This window comes from Pleuronectes platessa, chromosome 13, assembly GCF_947347685.1.
Source record: "Pleuronectes platessa chromosome 13, fPlePla1.1, whole genome shotgun sequence".
NCBI lineage: Eukaryota > Metazoa > Chordata > Actinopteri > Pleuronectiformes > Pleuronectidae > Pleuronectes > Pleuronectes platessa.
Window position 1 is genome coordinate 7,168,513 of NC_070638.1, and position 12,974 is coordinate 7,181,486.

The 12,974-nt window shown below is 42.9% G+C and overlaps 1 protein-coding gene across 1 annotated transcript; it reads left to right on the plus strand.

Annotated features, from left to right (window-relative positions):
* Positions 1-6,859: 6,859 nt before the first annotated feature.
* Positions 6,860-8,626, plus strand: neurod6b (neuronal differentiation 6b). The gene is given in 3 exon segments (XM_053437931.1): positions 6,860-6,938; positions 6,991-7,299; positions 7,617-8,626. Coding segments are annotated over 3 exon segments (1,398 nt in total).
* Positions 8,627-12,974: the final 4,348 nt, after the last annotated feature.

The following is a 12,974-nucleotide window of genomic DNA, read 5'->3' on the forward strand; positions in this document are numbered from 1 at the left end:
CGCGTCCTGGCAGCGGCACTGTGACACTCAGCAGATGATGCAAGTCGCGCAGGGCGTCGAGCTCCCTGATGCGTCCACACACAGATCTGCTGTGGAAATGGAAATCTCTACTCAAGTATCGATTAATATTAAAATATTCCGACAAACAAATTGTGTTGGAGTTCATTTGGAATAAAGAGAGTGTGAAGAAACTGAGAATGTTTTCTTCTTGTAGAGATTTTAGTTGAATTTAATTAAGAAAAAAAAATGTTACAGCCAGAGTTACTAGTTGTTTTGCATATTTCGGTGCAATAAGTACTAGAATCTAAATATTCTTCAAAAGTAGAATCCGGTTCTGCAGAAAAACTGATGATTATATAAGTTGTTAGATAAAATATAGATGATTCACTGCTTCAGCAACATTTTACATCAGAAATTCACTAGAATGACAGAAATTGGCCGAAAAATAACTTTTACCCACTCCTCCAACTTGAGAGCTTTATTCATCAGTTCTCGTTTCCTTTGTGGTGTTGACTCTATTCACAAGGTGCCGTTCATCCGTCTTCACTTTAAAACAACCACAAACCAATTAAACACTAGGACGACATGTTGCTTGTTCTCGCTAAAACTGGTTAAACACAGATGGCGTGGTGTCATGGTGAGATATTTCCAACGTTAACAGTGGCGTTTCCTAGAGGGGAGAAGAAGACGCTGGAGCTGTGCTGAACGACCAGCACGAGATTTGCTTCTTATCAATTCAGTTCGTTTCATCTTTCATTTTGAGTAAACATCAAAAACCATCAACTGTTTCAACCACTAAACTTCTTACAGCTGCGATTTCAGTCAAACTGAAGAATTCATGAAGAAAAGAGAAACTGATTTCTTTCTTCCGATAAAAGGTATCAGGCCCATGTTTTCACAGTGACACGCCCGTTTGCCTCTGACACGTTTATTATGTTTTCCTTGTAAATCTAGTTCAGCATTTTCCTGAAGTATCTGTTCACGTTCTTAACAGGAATTAAGGACTGGAAGCAGGAGGAGTTAGGGTTAGGGTTGGTTTAGGTTAGGGTTAGGGTTAGGTGATGACAATAATATCCAGGGCCTGATCAACAGAGTGGTGCACGGGCCATCCAAGGACCTCGGGTGGTTCTCCTAAGCTGATAATAATGCAGTTTTAACATGCTGAAATTACAGATACATGGACCCTCATTAAAGGACTCTGTAATTACAGTTAAACGAACAAATCATAGCATTTTATTATTCTTATTTCTCTCCACTCGTCCGAGGGAGGATTCGTTGCTTAGTCAGGTTAAGGTTGGAATTGGAGTTAGGGTTAGCTTTGGAGTTGGAGTTAGAGTTAGGGTTAGGGTTTAGGTTAAGGTTAAGGTTAAGGTTTAGATTTAGGTTTAGGTTTAGGTTAAGGTTAAGGTTAAGGTTACGGTTTAGATTAAGGTTAAGGTTAAGGTTAGGGTTAGGGTTAGGGTTAGTGTTAGTGTTTAGGTTTAGATTTAGGTTTAGATTTAGGTTAAGGTTACGGTTTAGATTAAGGTTAAGGTTAAGGTTAGGGTTAGGGTTTAGGTTTAGATTTAGGTTTAGATTTAGGTTAATGTTAAGGTTAGGGTTAGGGTTAGGGTAAGGGTTTAGGTTTAGGTTTAGATTTAGGTTTAGGTTTAAACATTTGGATGGTTAACAGCAATGAGTTTCATCACGAAGATAGAAGTACAAACGTGTGTGTGTGTGTGTGTGACCAACACTCACCTCTCATATTCGTCTCTCCCACTGATATTTCCCGACGCGAACCAAACTTCAGCAGCATTTCTGGTTCACACTGATAAAACCGCTTTGGATTTCACTGGGAAGTGGTTTGAAACCCAGCAGGACAACAGGAAGTCGAGGACAGCTGATGAGGAAAGGAGGAGAAAAGGAGTCTTACCAACACCCAGAGTGTCGATTAGGTGATAAGAAAAAAAGAAGACGTCGCGGCAACGTCAATCATCTCAGCTTCATGTTCGGGGGGGGGGGGTGGATCCTGAGCTGCCGTGAAAAAATGTGGTGGAAGTTGTCGTGTCGCTAAAATAGCATGCATAAAACAAAAAAACACACTTTTAAACTACAACTACTTCATTACTTTTTTTTTCGCTAACTCCGGCCTCTTCCGAATTTTTTCCCAATGTAAATGTTGTGTGTACATTGGCATGTCCTGTGTAGTCACTGCAGGTTAGTGCTGTCGGAGTCGATCATACATACCATACACCACACGCACACAAAACTGAAGACGTGGCTCTTACTTAAATATGATATCTGACACATTTTTATTTATCTTATCACTTTGGAGTCGAACAGATTGTCACAGCCACTTTGAACGCGCGCGAACAGATTGTGCTTTGAAAGAGACGCGGCTGCCTCCAGCAACGTCTCACGTCTGCATCCCATCTCTGTCTGAAAAACAAGCTCTAACATCTTTACATTATACATTTTCAAAAACATATCCATTATTCATACCCCCATATTTTAATACTATTAGCATTTCTGCGCCACCCACCTAAATACCTGTGTGTTTCTTATCACAGGAGCGGTGACTCTGTGTGTGTGTGTGTGTGTGTGTGTGTGTGTGTGAGGAGCTGGGTTGGGATTAGGAGAGCACTGCAGTCGTGGACCTCCTCGTGCAATTAAATTCGAGGTGTTGAATATCGGTGAACGCTTTAAAAACATTAGCACGAACCGGCACAAGAGAAACTTTGCTTTTACTTCCCAGTGGTGAGTTTGTGTTGACAGGCAACAAAGGCAACAACACGCACACACACAAACACACATGCTGCTCCACCTGTGTGGGTGGGAGGTGTGGCCACTCAGCAGCTGAGTGGGGCAGCATATGGAGTTTCTAATTGGGTAGAACATCACAGCTGGAGGACACTAGTCCAGGACCTGGCCTCTGGTAATCAGTCCCACAATGCACTGCTCCCCTCGCCGCCGTGCTGCACGTGAGTCTCTGTGGGCGAAGGCCGTCGGATGCGTCCTCACGTCTCACCAAGCGACACCGGATTGAGACGAAGAGGGTTTCACAACATGTTTGAATCCAGGTTTAATTTGAAGCAGCAGTCTGGACGTCGACAAACTAGACAACCGTGTAAAATTCAATACAAACTCCATGTAGGGAAAGAGGTTTACATGTTGTTGTATATGTAATAATAATTGAATATTATACTGTGACATATATTCAGAGTTTAACACTCACATGGGCCATTTTCATGTATTATGAGTATGTTTATAACTGTCTTACTGTATAAATTGTTGTTCTATTGTTGCTTTTATATTGTTATTTGTTCAGTGCACCAACCACACCAAGGCAATTTCCTGTATGTGCAAATATACATGGCAATAAAAAGAATTCTGATTCTGATTCTGATTTACTTTGGGGTATTTAAGTACATTCCTCCTTATATACTTTTACTTATGTGAAATCTGCAGTACTCAGCTTTTACCCATAATATATTACCATGAAAAAATTTGCAGTACATAAATATGAGTGAAGGGTTGGTAATTTTGTGTGTTTTGTATTTATTGTCGAGACGTGTGCTTTCATTCTTCCAGATCTCTATGTTCCTAAAACAAAAAAGACACTCGGATGAATGACGGAGGAAAGAGAAAGACTGAAGCCTGGTTTTGGGCGGGAGTGCGAGAGCGAATTCACTGGAGGTGTCGAGAAAGAGCGAACTGCCAGAGACTCGGGAACGTTTCATCATAAACAAGACGATAAATCTGCAAACAGCAGGTTTATGGTGTGAGAGCAAGGATCTGACATTGTTTAACAGCCGCAACCGAGGTATTCATCAGGGCATTAGCCATCAACAGGTACTCAAAGTGAAATGCTCGCAGTTGTATCTGGAACCCGCCTAAACACTTCCTCATTTAGGATTTGTGTTTTCGTGTTGGGTTATTTGCTTCCTGCGCCTTCGTGTAAAGCAATGCAAATATAAATAGGGGAGAGTTGTTAGATTGTTGAGAAAGTAGAAATTAACAGTTCGGTCCTCATTACAGAGTCAGTGTCAGGATAAAAAAAAAAATCTTCGCCTTCAAGTTTATTTTTGGAGGCTTCCGTTGCTTCACAGGGTTTTAACTGAGGAACCTGAACTCCAGAGGTGAGTGGTGAATGGATCTTTGGGACCTACTCGTGTCATAGTCTGTCAGCGTCCCCTCCACCACCTCACCTCGCACTCATCATCCAGACACTGACTCCCTTTAAATGCTGACATCAATTGAGAAACGTTTGCAGCTCAGCGTGCGATCGGCGGCGCCTTCATTTGCAGCTCCACACCACGCGGCGTGTCTATAAAAGCTGATAATGTGATAATTAAAGGAGCTGACAGGCAAGAAGTCAGCGAGACGCCTGATTTACCAACCCCTGCGATTTGTTAGAACCTCTCAGATTACAAGGCTTCCACCCTTCGAGTGAGCAACATAAAATATCATCTGGAATAATTAACTAGCCTTGAATTGTTGTGGAGAGGGAAAAAAACAAAAACAAGAAAAGTTGAGTTATCTCGAAGGAGGAGACCGAGATAAAAACGAGTCCCGGAAACATCGGAGCATCCGATTCAGACCTGAAACAACGATCTCCTAGCAGACAAAAGATCACTGGCACCTCTCTCTCTCTCCCTCTCTCGCCCTTCCTCTCTTTCTCTCTCAACCACACCATGATTTATTACCTGAAAAGACAAGAGAACTAATTAGTGGAGTAATTAATTAATATAAATTTGCATATTTGCATTTGCAATTAGTGCAGTCAACTGATTAGTCTGAGATGGGGAGTTTGACTCATCGGATGCAAGTGTGTGTGTGTGTGTGTGTGTGTGTGTGTGTGTGTGTGTGTGTGTGTGTGTGTGTTTGTGGGTGCTCGACCAGAACCATCAGCAGACCAGCTGAGGCATTTTCTTTGGTGGAGGGGGGGGCTGTAATGAAAGGACTGTTTTTGTTTTTTTTCCTTTTGTTATTTTGGGGTGTTCATGTACAGTAAGTGTTTGTCCACACAGACATACACATACACACACAGACACACACTACATGTTTCACACACTAAATGCACACACACTCACCACTGTGTGCACGCTGTCATTGTCTCTGTGTCACCTGCTACTTTACCTTCACATGGTCATTGACACTCTTAGGTGTAATGAAGGTGCTGAGACCTTCTGCAGCCCCCCCCCCCCCCCCCCCCACACACACACACACATACACACACACACACACACACACAACCACACACACACACACACACACAACCACACGCACACACACACACTGCTGATCGATGTCTTGTAATGTCCAATACAGAATGATAAGTCGCTTTAATTGATTCTCCTTGCAACAAGGTCATTCACAGGCGCACGTCTGTGTGTGTGTGCACTTGTGTGTGCGTTCCACATAACTGAGGAGGGCATATACCCATATCGAGTGCCAGCTGTGCCCCTGTGTGGATTTGGCAGCGTGCCACTGGGCCTTTTCCACGGGGTGTACTTAATATCTACGGTCCTGAGGTACCAACACTGTGCACACGCCCCTCTGGTATGCCCATCCTCTGCATGCAAAGCGCCTGGTGGAATTTCTTTTGCTCTATTGTATGTGGAGCTGCAACGATCAGTCAATCGATCGGTGACTTAACTGATGAACAGGGTTAGATTTCAATGATTCACTGGTTTTCTCTGTTTGTTATTCCATAGTAAACTGGCTGAGATTGACTTGTGGACGGTTTCTTATGCTGTCAACAAGGAAACTGTGACAGACTTTTTTTAGAGACCAATTGATCAACATGGAATATGGTCCGCGAATTACTCGATAATGAAAATAATCATAAGTTGCCTTAGATTACGTAATATGCCAAACATTCAGTTAGCACTTGTATTTAATTGAGATTCCTACATTTTTTAAATCCCACTGAGACCTTATTGTTCCATGTGCCAAAAGAAATGACTGCAAAGTCAACTTTTGTCTTTGCTATAGCTATTTTTTCCTTAGACCAAACATGTTGCTGTAAAATAAACAGTAAATATCTTGTATAACTTCCCTTCAGGTCGACTCATAGGAGAGTATTTCGGGATCTGCTCAAATCTGTTCAAAATCATGAAACTGTTTGTTGACCATACACCTCGGTTTACAGTTCAGGGAGAGATGCTGGATTTTGATAAGATAAGAGTTTAGTTAAGATAATCATCACTGAGGCTGCTGTAGATACATGTTTCAGTTGAATGTTTGCAAATCTCTTTAACAGACTTTTGCTGATGGAGTCATTTCTTGTGGAGGTGAAGATGGTGAAAATATAAATGACTGTAAGGGATGTGCATGAAAATACATATTTGATTGCCCAAAAAAACAGAACATGAGGGTTAACACTGCAGAAAACTACATTTCTTCCTGATTGAAATCCTCTATAGTCCTGACATGGCTTTTTATTTCCCTTATTTGCAGCTCCCCATTTATAATTGGTTTAATTTAATGTAATTTAATCAGGGGAGGTCTCTCGGTGTGAATTTCACATGTGCAGCCTTCACATAGCTGTATGTGCATGAGATATGTCAGGGATAAAATTATGAAGACATATCATAGAACCATCTGGTTAATATGCAACACAACTGAAATCCCCTCTTGTGTTCTTTTAAACTTAAAACCTCTTTTCTGATTGTTTTCCATTACATTTATAATGTCCCATCAGATTATTTATCCAGATCTGTTGAGCTTCACTCTATTTTTTTTTTACAATCTTATTTAATTTGCTTATGCATCATCTTCTTTTCCACTTCACTCAGTCTCATTCACCTGTTGAGATGCCTGGAAGAAGCAGCTCTCCTCCTGCGCATCCCTCCATTTTTTTCCCAGATAAAAAGACATGAATTCATCTGTTCTCACATGCGGGGAGAAGAGGCTGGATAGTCGTTGTTATCCCTCTCCGGTCTGTGTTTCTGACGGTAAACGCGGGCCTCCCGGTGCCCATTACCGGAGCTGCCAGATGATCGGTAGCGGAATGGAGGTCCCGCGGGACGCTGAGCACGTGGTCTCGGCTGCCACAAGACGTCAGCGGCAGATGGCACGGGTACCCGCTGCTGGCATGAGTGTCATTCCTCAAAGAGAGAGAGAGGGAGAGAAGGGGGAGAGGGAGGGAGAGAGAGAGAGAGAGAGAGAGAGAGAGAGAGAGAGAGAGAGAGAGAGAGAGAGAGAGAGAGAGAGGGGTTGGGTGCTTATGTTTTAGCTTTTTCCTCTAATTTGTGGTTTGCATGAGAAGAAGAAGCAGCAGCGCAGATTCCCAGGAGCTATTCGGGACCATGCAGGGCGCACGCTGACCAGAGGTGAGAACCATTTGCATCATATTGTTTCGATGCATGTGTGTATTTTTTTATATTCAGAGTTAAACACCCTTCAAATGTTTTGGAGAAGGGTTTTATCTGCACTTTGGTTGAGAGCGAGCCTATGGTGGCATCACAGAATTGTAAGAAAAGTGCAGAGGCAGTGAAGTTGAGCGTCTTTACACTGTGACATTGGCCTTGGTTGGTTTCCTCTCACCATGTAATTCACTGACAACCTTCAGATGACAAGGGGGTTTGCTCTGTGTTTATGTTTTTTGTTTTTCTTTTGCTCTGATCTCTGTAGGAACATGTTGACACTGCCATTCGAGGAACCTCACATGATGTGCGAGCCGCGGTTCGGTGCCAATTATCCCCGAGACAGTTTACCTGAGCGCTTGGAGCAGGAGCGCCAGCACAGCCTGGACAGGTCCAACTCCGCGATGAGGGAGGCCGAGGACGACCTCACCGACCGGGAGGACGACGAGAGGGAGGACGACGGGGACGAGGACGGGCTCCCAAAAAAGCGAGGCCCCCGGAAAAAGAAGGCCGGCAAGGAGCCGGGCGAAAGGGTCAAACACCGGCGCCATGAAGCCAACGCCCGAGAGCGCAGCAGGATGCACGGCTTGAACGACGCGCTGGAGAGCCTGCGTAAAGTTGTGCCGTGCTACTCCAAAACTCAGAAACTGTCCAAGATCGAGACGCTGAGACTGGCTAAAAATTACATCTGGGCCCTGTCAGAGACTCTGAGCGCAGGCAAGAGACCGGACCTCCTCGCCTTCGTACAGACTTTGTGCAAAGGATTATCTCAGCCCACAACCAACTTGGTGGCCGGTTGTTTGCAGCTGAACGCGAGGAACTTCCTCACGGACCACAACGGAGAGGTCATGTTCTCCAGCAGGTCGCCCTACGACGCCATGTACCCGTACCCCGGCACAGACGTGAACACGCCCCCGGGCCACAGCGGCGGCAGCTTGGACAGCAGCGCCAAAACGTTCCGGCACTACAGCTACAGCGGCGCGTACGAGCACTACTACGAGAACCCGTCCCCGGAGAGCGGGAGCCCGCGTTTCGACGGCCAGCTCAGCCCTCCGATGAACTTTAACGGGATTTTCTCCATGAAAAACGAGGAGCCGCCAGACTACAGCAAAAGCGGCCACTACGGCGTGCGCTACTGCGGTGCGCCAGGGCGCGCGGCTCTTGCGCCCAACTCCATGTACCGCGTCTCCCCAGAGGCCCGTTTTCCCTACGACCTGCACGTCCGCGGCCAGTCCTTCCAAGCACAAGGGGAAGTTAATGGCTCTTTCCACAATTAATCAATCAGCTGGACAAAGTTCAAGTTTCAGAAGCGATGCAATTTCCCCCGCGCAGATGTCGAGAGTGGAACGAACTGGACTCCTGGTGCACTGCGAAAAATGCCCATTTTAACGAGTCATTTTCATTTTAATGTTCAGTCTTGTATTTTTTTTAAACACGGTAAAATCCAGCAAATTAGATGTGATGATTCCACTTGTTCTCAATTTGTGTCCAACTCAATGTGTGTCGGTACGAGGCAGAGGAAAGACACACACAGGAATTCGAAGCAAACGAAGTAAAACGATCTGGATGCGAGGGACGTTCCTCCGATTCGTTTAAAAATGAAAAAAGATAAAATGTTAAAGTGCCACATTTAAACGATCAAATCTACAACAACTCGAATAGAAAATCATTTGTTGAAGATGCAGGTTTACAGCCACAGTGAATCAACATATGTTATAATTGTGTGTTAATGGCAGACCTGCAGATATTGACACGTTTTAAATGTTATTAAATTAAATAACAATTTAAAATTAAAATAAAAGTAAATAAAACCACCGGGGAGGAAGAATCCAGAGGTTTCACTTCACCGCTGAAGTTTGCTGAGACATGATTGGACTTCAGAGACTCACTCTGTTAGCAATAAAGGTCAATTGAGCTATGCAAGGCAGCTAAATGCAATCTTTGCTTATAAAAAAATGATTTATGTCTATTTCCTCAAGGCGTTTCTCATCATCTAATATCTAATTAAAACGATGACAATTACACGACATTAATTACGGGGAGAAAAAGGAGACGTGCATGTGTTCAGGAGACCTGGATGGTGTCATGTGATGAATTGAAGTTATGAGGTGGGTGGGGGGGGAAAGGTAAAAAATATTAAATGCATTTGTATTTGGAGTAAATAGTGTGGTAACGAGGTGAATGTAAAATTATGATTATTGTATTTATTTATTTAATTAAGCTTATTTATAACAAGTCCGTCAATTTGAATGTGGATAATATATTATAACAACAAAAAAAAGATATTGTAAAATTCAACAGTGTGACCCTATATGTGGATTTCCCATAACATTGAAAGTTTGTTTCATTGTATATTTCACTGCAGCTGAAAGTCGAGCATTGGAAGTGAAACGGTTTTTGGTTTTATTATTATTTGTATTTTGTTTTGCGTGAGGTGAACGCCATGTTTCAAAAACTATTTGAATCTGATCAACATGCCTTAAAAAACAACAACAAGGAGAGGACGACCACTGACCAATATGCAACTAAGTGAAAGTTTTTGGGATAGTTTGATGTGAACTTTTTACACTGAGGAGCGACTGTGATGCACTTCATGTCTTTCTGCACAATGTTGGTGACTGTACTCACATAAACCCTGTTGATTTTGTAACTTTACCCGGATGACGAATGATTTCTGATTTATTTCATATCTCTCACACACGCACACACACGCACACACACGCACACACACGCACACACGCGCGCAAGCTCGCACCTCACGCGCTCCTCTTGAAAACTCATTATGGATCGAAATACTCGTGAGGTAATTTGTTTATTGTTTTTTTTGTGATTGTGCTTTTGTCGCAATAAAATGAAGAGGCTGCTTCTCAGCTTTCTGTGGAAATTATCGACTTATCGAAAAAATAATTTGTATGGAAAAAATAAATCAAAGTTAAATTCCGCGGGGATAATCTTATTTATTTATTTGTCTATTTATTTATTTATTTATCCATCTATCAGAAATACATCGTGTAAAAAGTCGTGAGGCCAGGAAGAAACAGTCTTGAAGAGACATGAGATGCATGAGGAGGAGAAGCTGTAATATGTTGAGGGTGACAATCCATAGAAAGACATTTTAACAACATATAATAAAACAAAATAATCAAATTTATTTCTACAAGGATCCAAATGTCTTAACTTCACTTGAATTGATTTTTTTTATTTTGTACAAACAGCCAATATGAAATTATAATGCAGTGTGACAAATTAGCTGCTCTCCTGCAGATATTTTCTAAATCTCAAACAGGATTACCAGTAACGTGTGATTAGATCTCAGATGATCAGGTGGATGATTTGTGTGAGATGCCCACGAGGTGTTGGATGTGATCCAGAGAGCTCAGACAGTTGATCCCAGTCCTCCCAGTTCCAGAGAGAAGAGCTGCTCCCTGGAGATCTCTGGTTATTTGGAGGCAGAAACCATCCCTGGCTCCAAACACTGGAGACACTTTGTTTCCTCAGTATTTCCAGACACTGACTGTGAGGAGAATGAGATTTAATGAAGGGTAAAATCACTTCTTTCTCTTTTTACTCTTGCAATTTTCTGGGAATAGTGAGAGACTGTTTCACAGGAGCAGAACATTTGATAATTTCAGATATTAAGGTGCAAACTAATTAACTTACTGTGGGAAATAACTACTTTAGGTGTGTGTTTATATTACATTTTTGTCGGCTTTTGATCAAGTGCTGAAGGAACTGCTCTGGTAAGTTTTTGTATACACACACACACACACACACACACACACACACACACACACACACACACACACACACACACACACACACAAACACACACACACACACACACACATTTTGCATTTACTTCTAATCAGTGTGGAAAGCCAAAACCTTATCTCTAACATCAACCTAAAACAAACCCACACACACACACACACATACAAACACACACACACACACACACACACACACACACACACACACACACACACATACACACACACACACACACACACACACACACACTTGGATAGCCTAACCAAAACCTTATCCCTAACCTTAACCTAAAAGACACTCAAACACACACACACACACCAACTTCACTTTTATCCCATTAACTGAATCTCAAATTCATCATTTTAATTCTGCACTGGAGCAAATGTCTCAGTGTCAAACTCTCCCACTGATTCCAGACCAGTGTGCAGTTCCCTGTGACCTTTGAAAAGATGCAGCCCCTCACTCATCTTCTCCAGATCCTGAAGTGAGAACCTTCTCCTTCACCTGAAGACGCTTACAACCTGTTTGTCATTTCAGGAAGTTTAAAAAGGGGCCTGGCTGGTGTGTGTCATTAGTTTGGAAAAGCAGCTTCACCTTTACAACAATAACTAATGTGCTGATCACATTACACCTGACACCTCAGAAACCTAATATCTTCCACCAGGGGCCACAATTCATCCTCGTGTCTTTGCTGCAGCTGCATCCAGAGCAAACTCGTTTACTCAGCACCAGACAACTTTAAATATTGATTAATATTGTTTTGCCAACTAATGAGGAAAACGGAGATTTGGAGCTGTAAATCATCATTATCAAATCCTCTCCTTAATTAACTGAACACAAAAAGTCATTTCAGGGCTGTGACACTGTGGTGTTGAATTATCCTCATCGTATCTGTTCTATTCTGTTTACAGAGGGGAAATGCAATGAAGATCAAATCTTGGCAAAAACGCGAATTAGTCCAAGTTGAATTTTCTAGCATCAAAAAAGTGTCAGAAAGGAGAAAGTCAGAGTTTTCCTGATTGAAGCTTCTCGCAGGAAACATGGATCAGTTTTTATTCTGCACAGATCAAACAAAACCAGCAAACATCTTTCTCTTGCTTTTTTTTTTTTATTATATTTTTTTTAATTCGTCCATCTACACAACTGCTAATGATTCCACACTCTGCTGGGACTTGTCTGCTGTTGATTTAGATCAGGAAATAAATGTTGCTTTCTGGTGATTTGTGTTTCCGGCAATCAAGACGAGGAATATTCAGCTGATCCAAGGGAAACCAGCCCATTCCCTCACTCATCCCTCTCTCCCTCGTTCCAATCGTAAACAACCAGGGGACCAGGTTGCTGGGGGTCCCTCCGGGGCTTTAAAGCACCTCTTTAGCCCCCCACCCCTCACTCCGACACCCCCTATTTGTCCCATTCACATGAGATTCTCACCTTGTCAGTCCCGCTGCCATCTCCCTCCTCGCTGTGAATATATGTGCGCACATGTGTGTTTTCGAGGGGTTCAAATCCCTCTCGGGGCCTCGCGTGAAGGCGAGGAGGGGGGATGGGGGGCGGTTTCACACCCACGCGGTCCACGGGGCGGCGTGCGGCAGTTTAGCACGGGGTCAAACGTGTACACGCACCCTTACATTCATGCAGCTCATTAAAGGGATAGTTCACCCCAAAAATGAAAATTCACTCATTATCTACTTACCGCTATGGTGATGGAGGTGGTGGGTGAAGTGTTTGAGTCCACGAATACACTGCTGGAGTTTCAGGGGTAAATGGCTCAGCAGCCAAATCCAATATAATTCATGTTAATGGTGACCACTTTTTAAAATATTAAAAAAACAACAGAAAATAAACCCAACATCC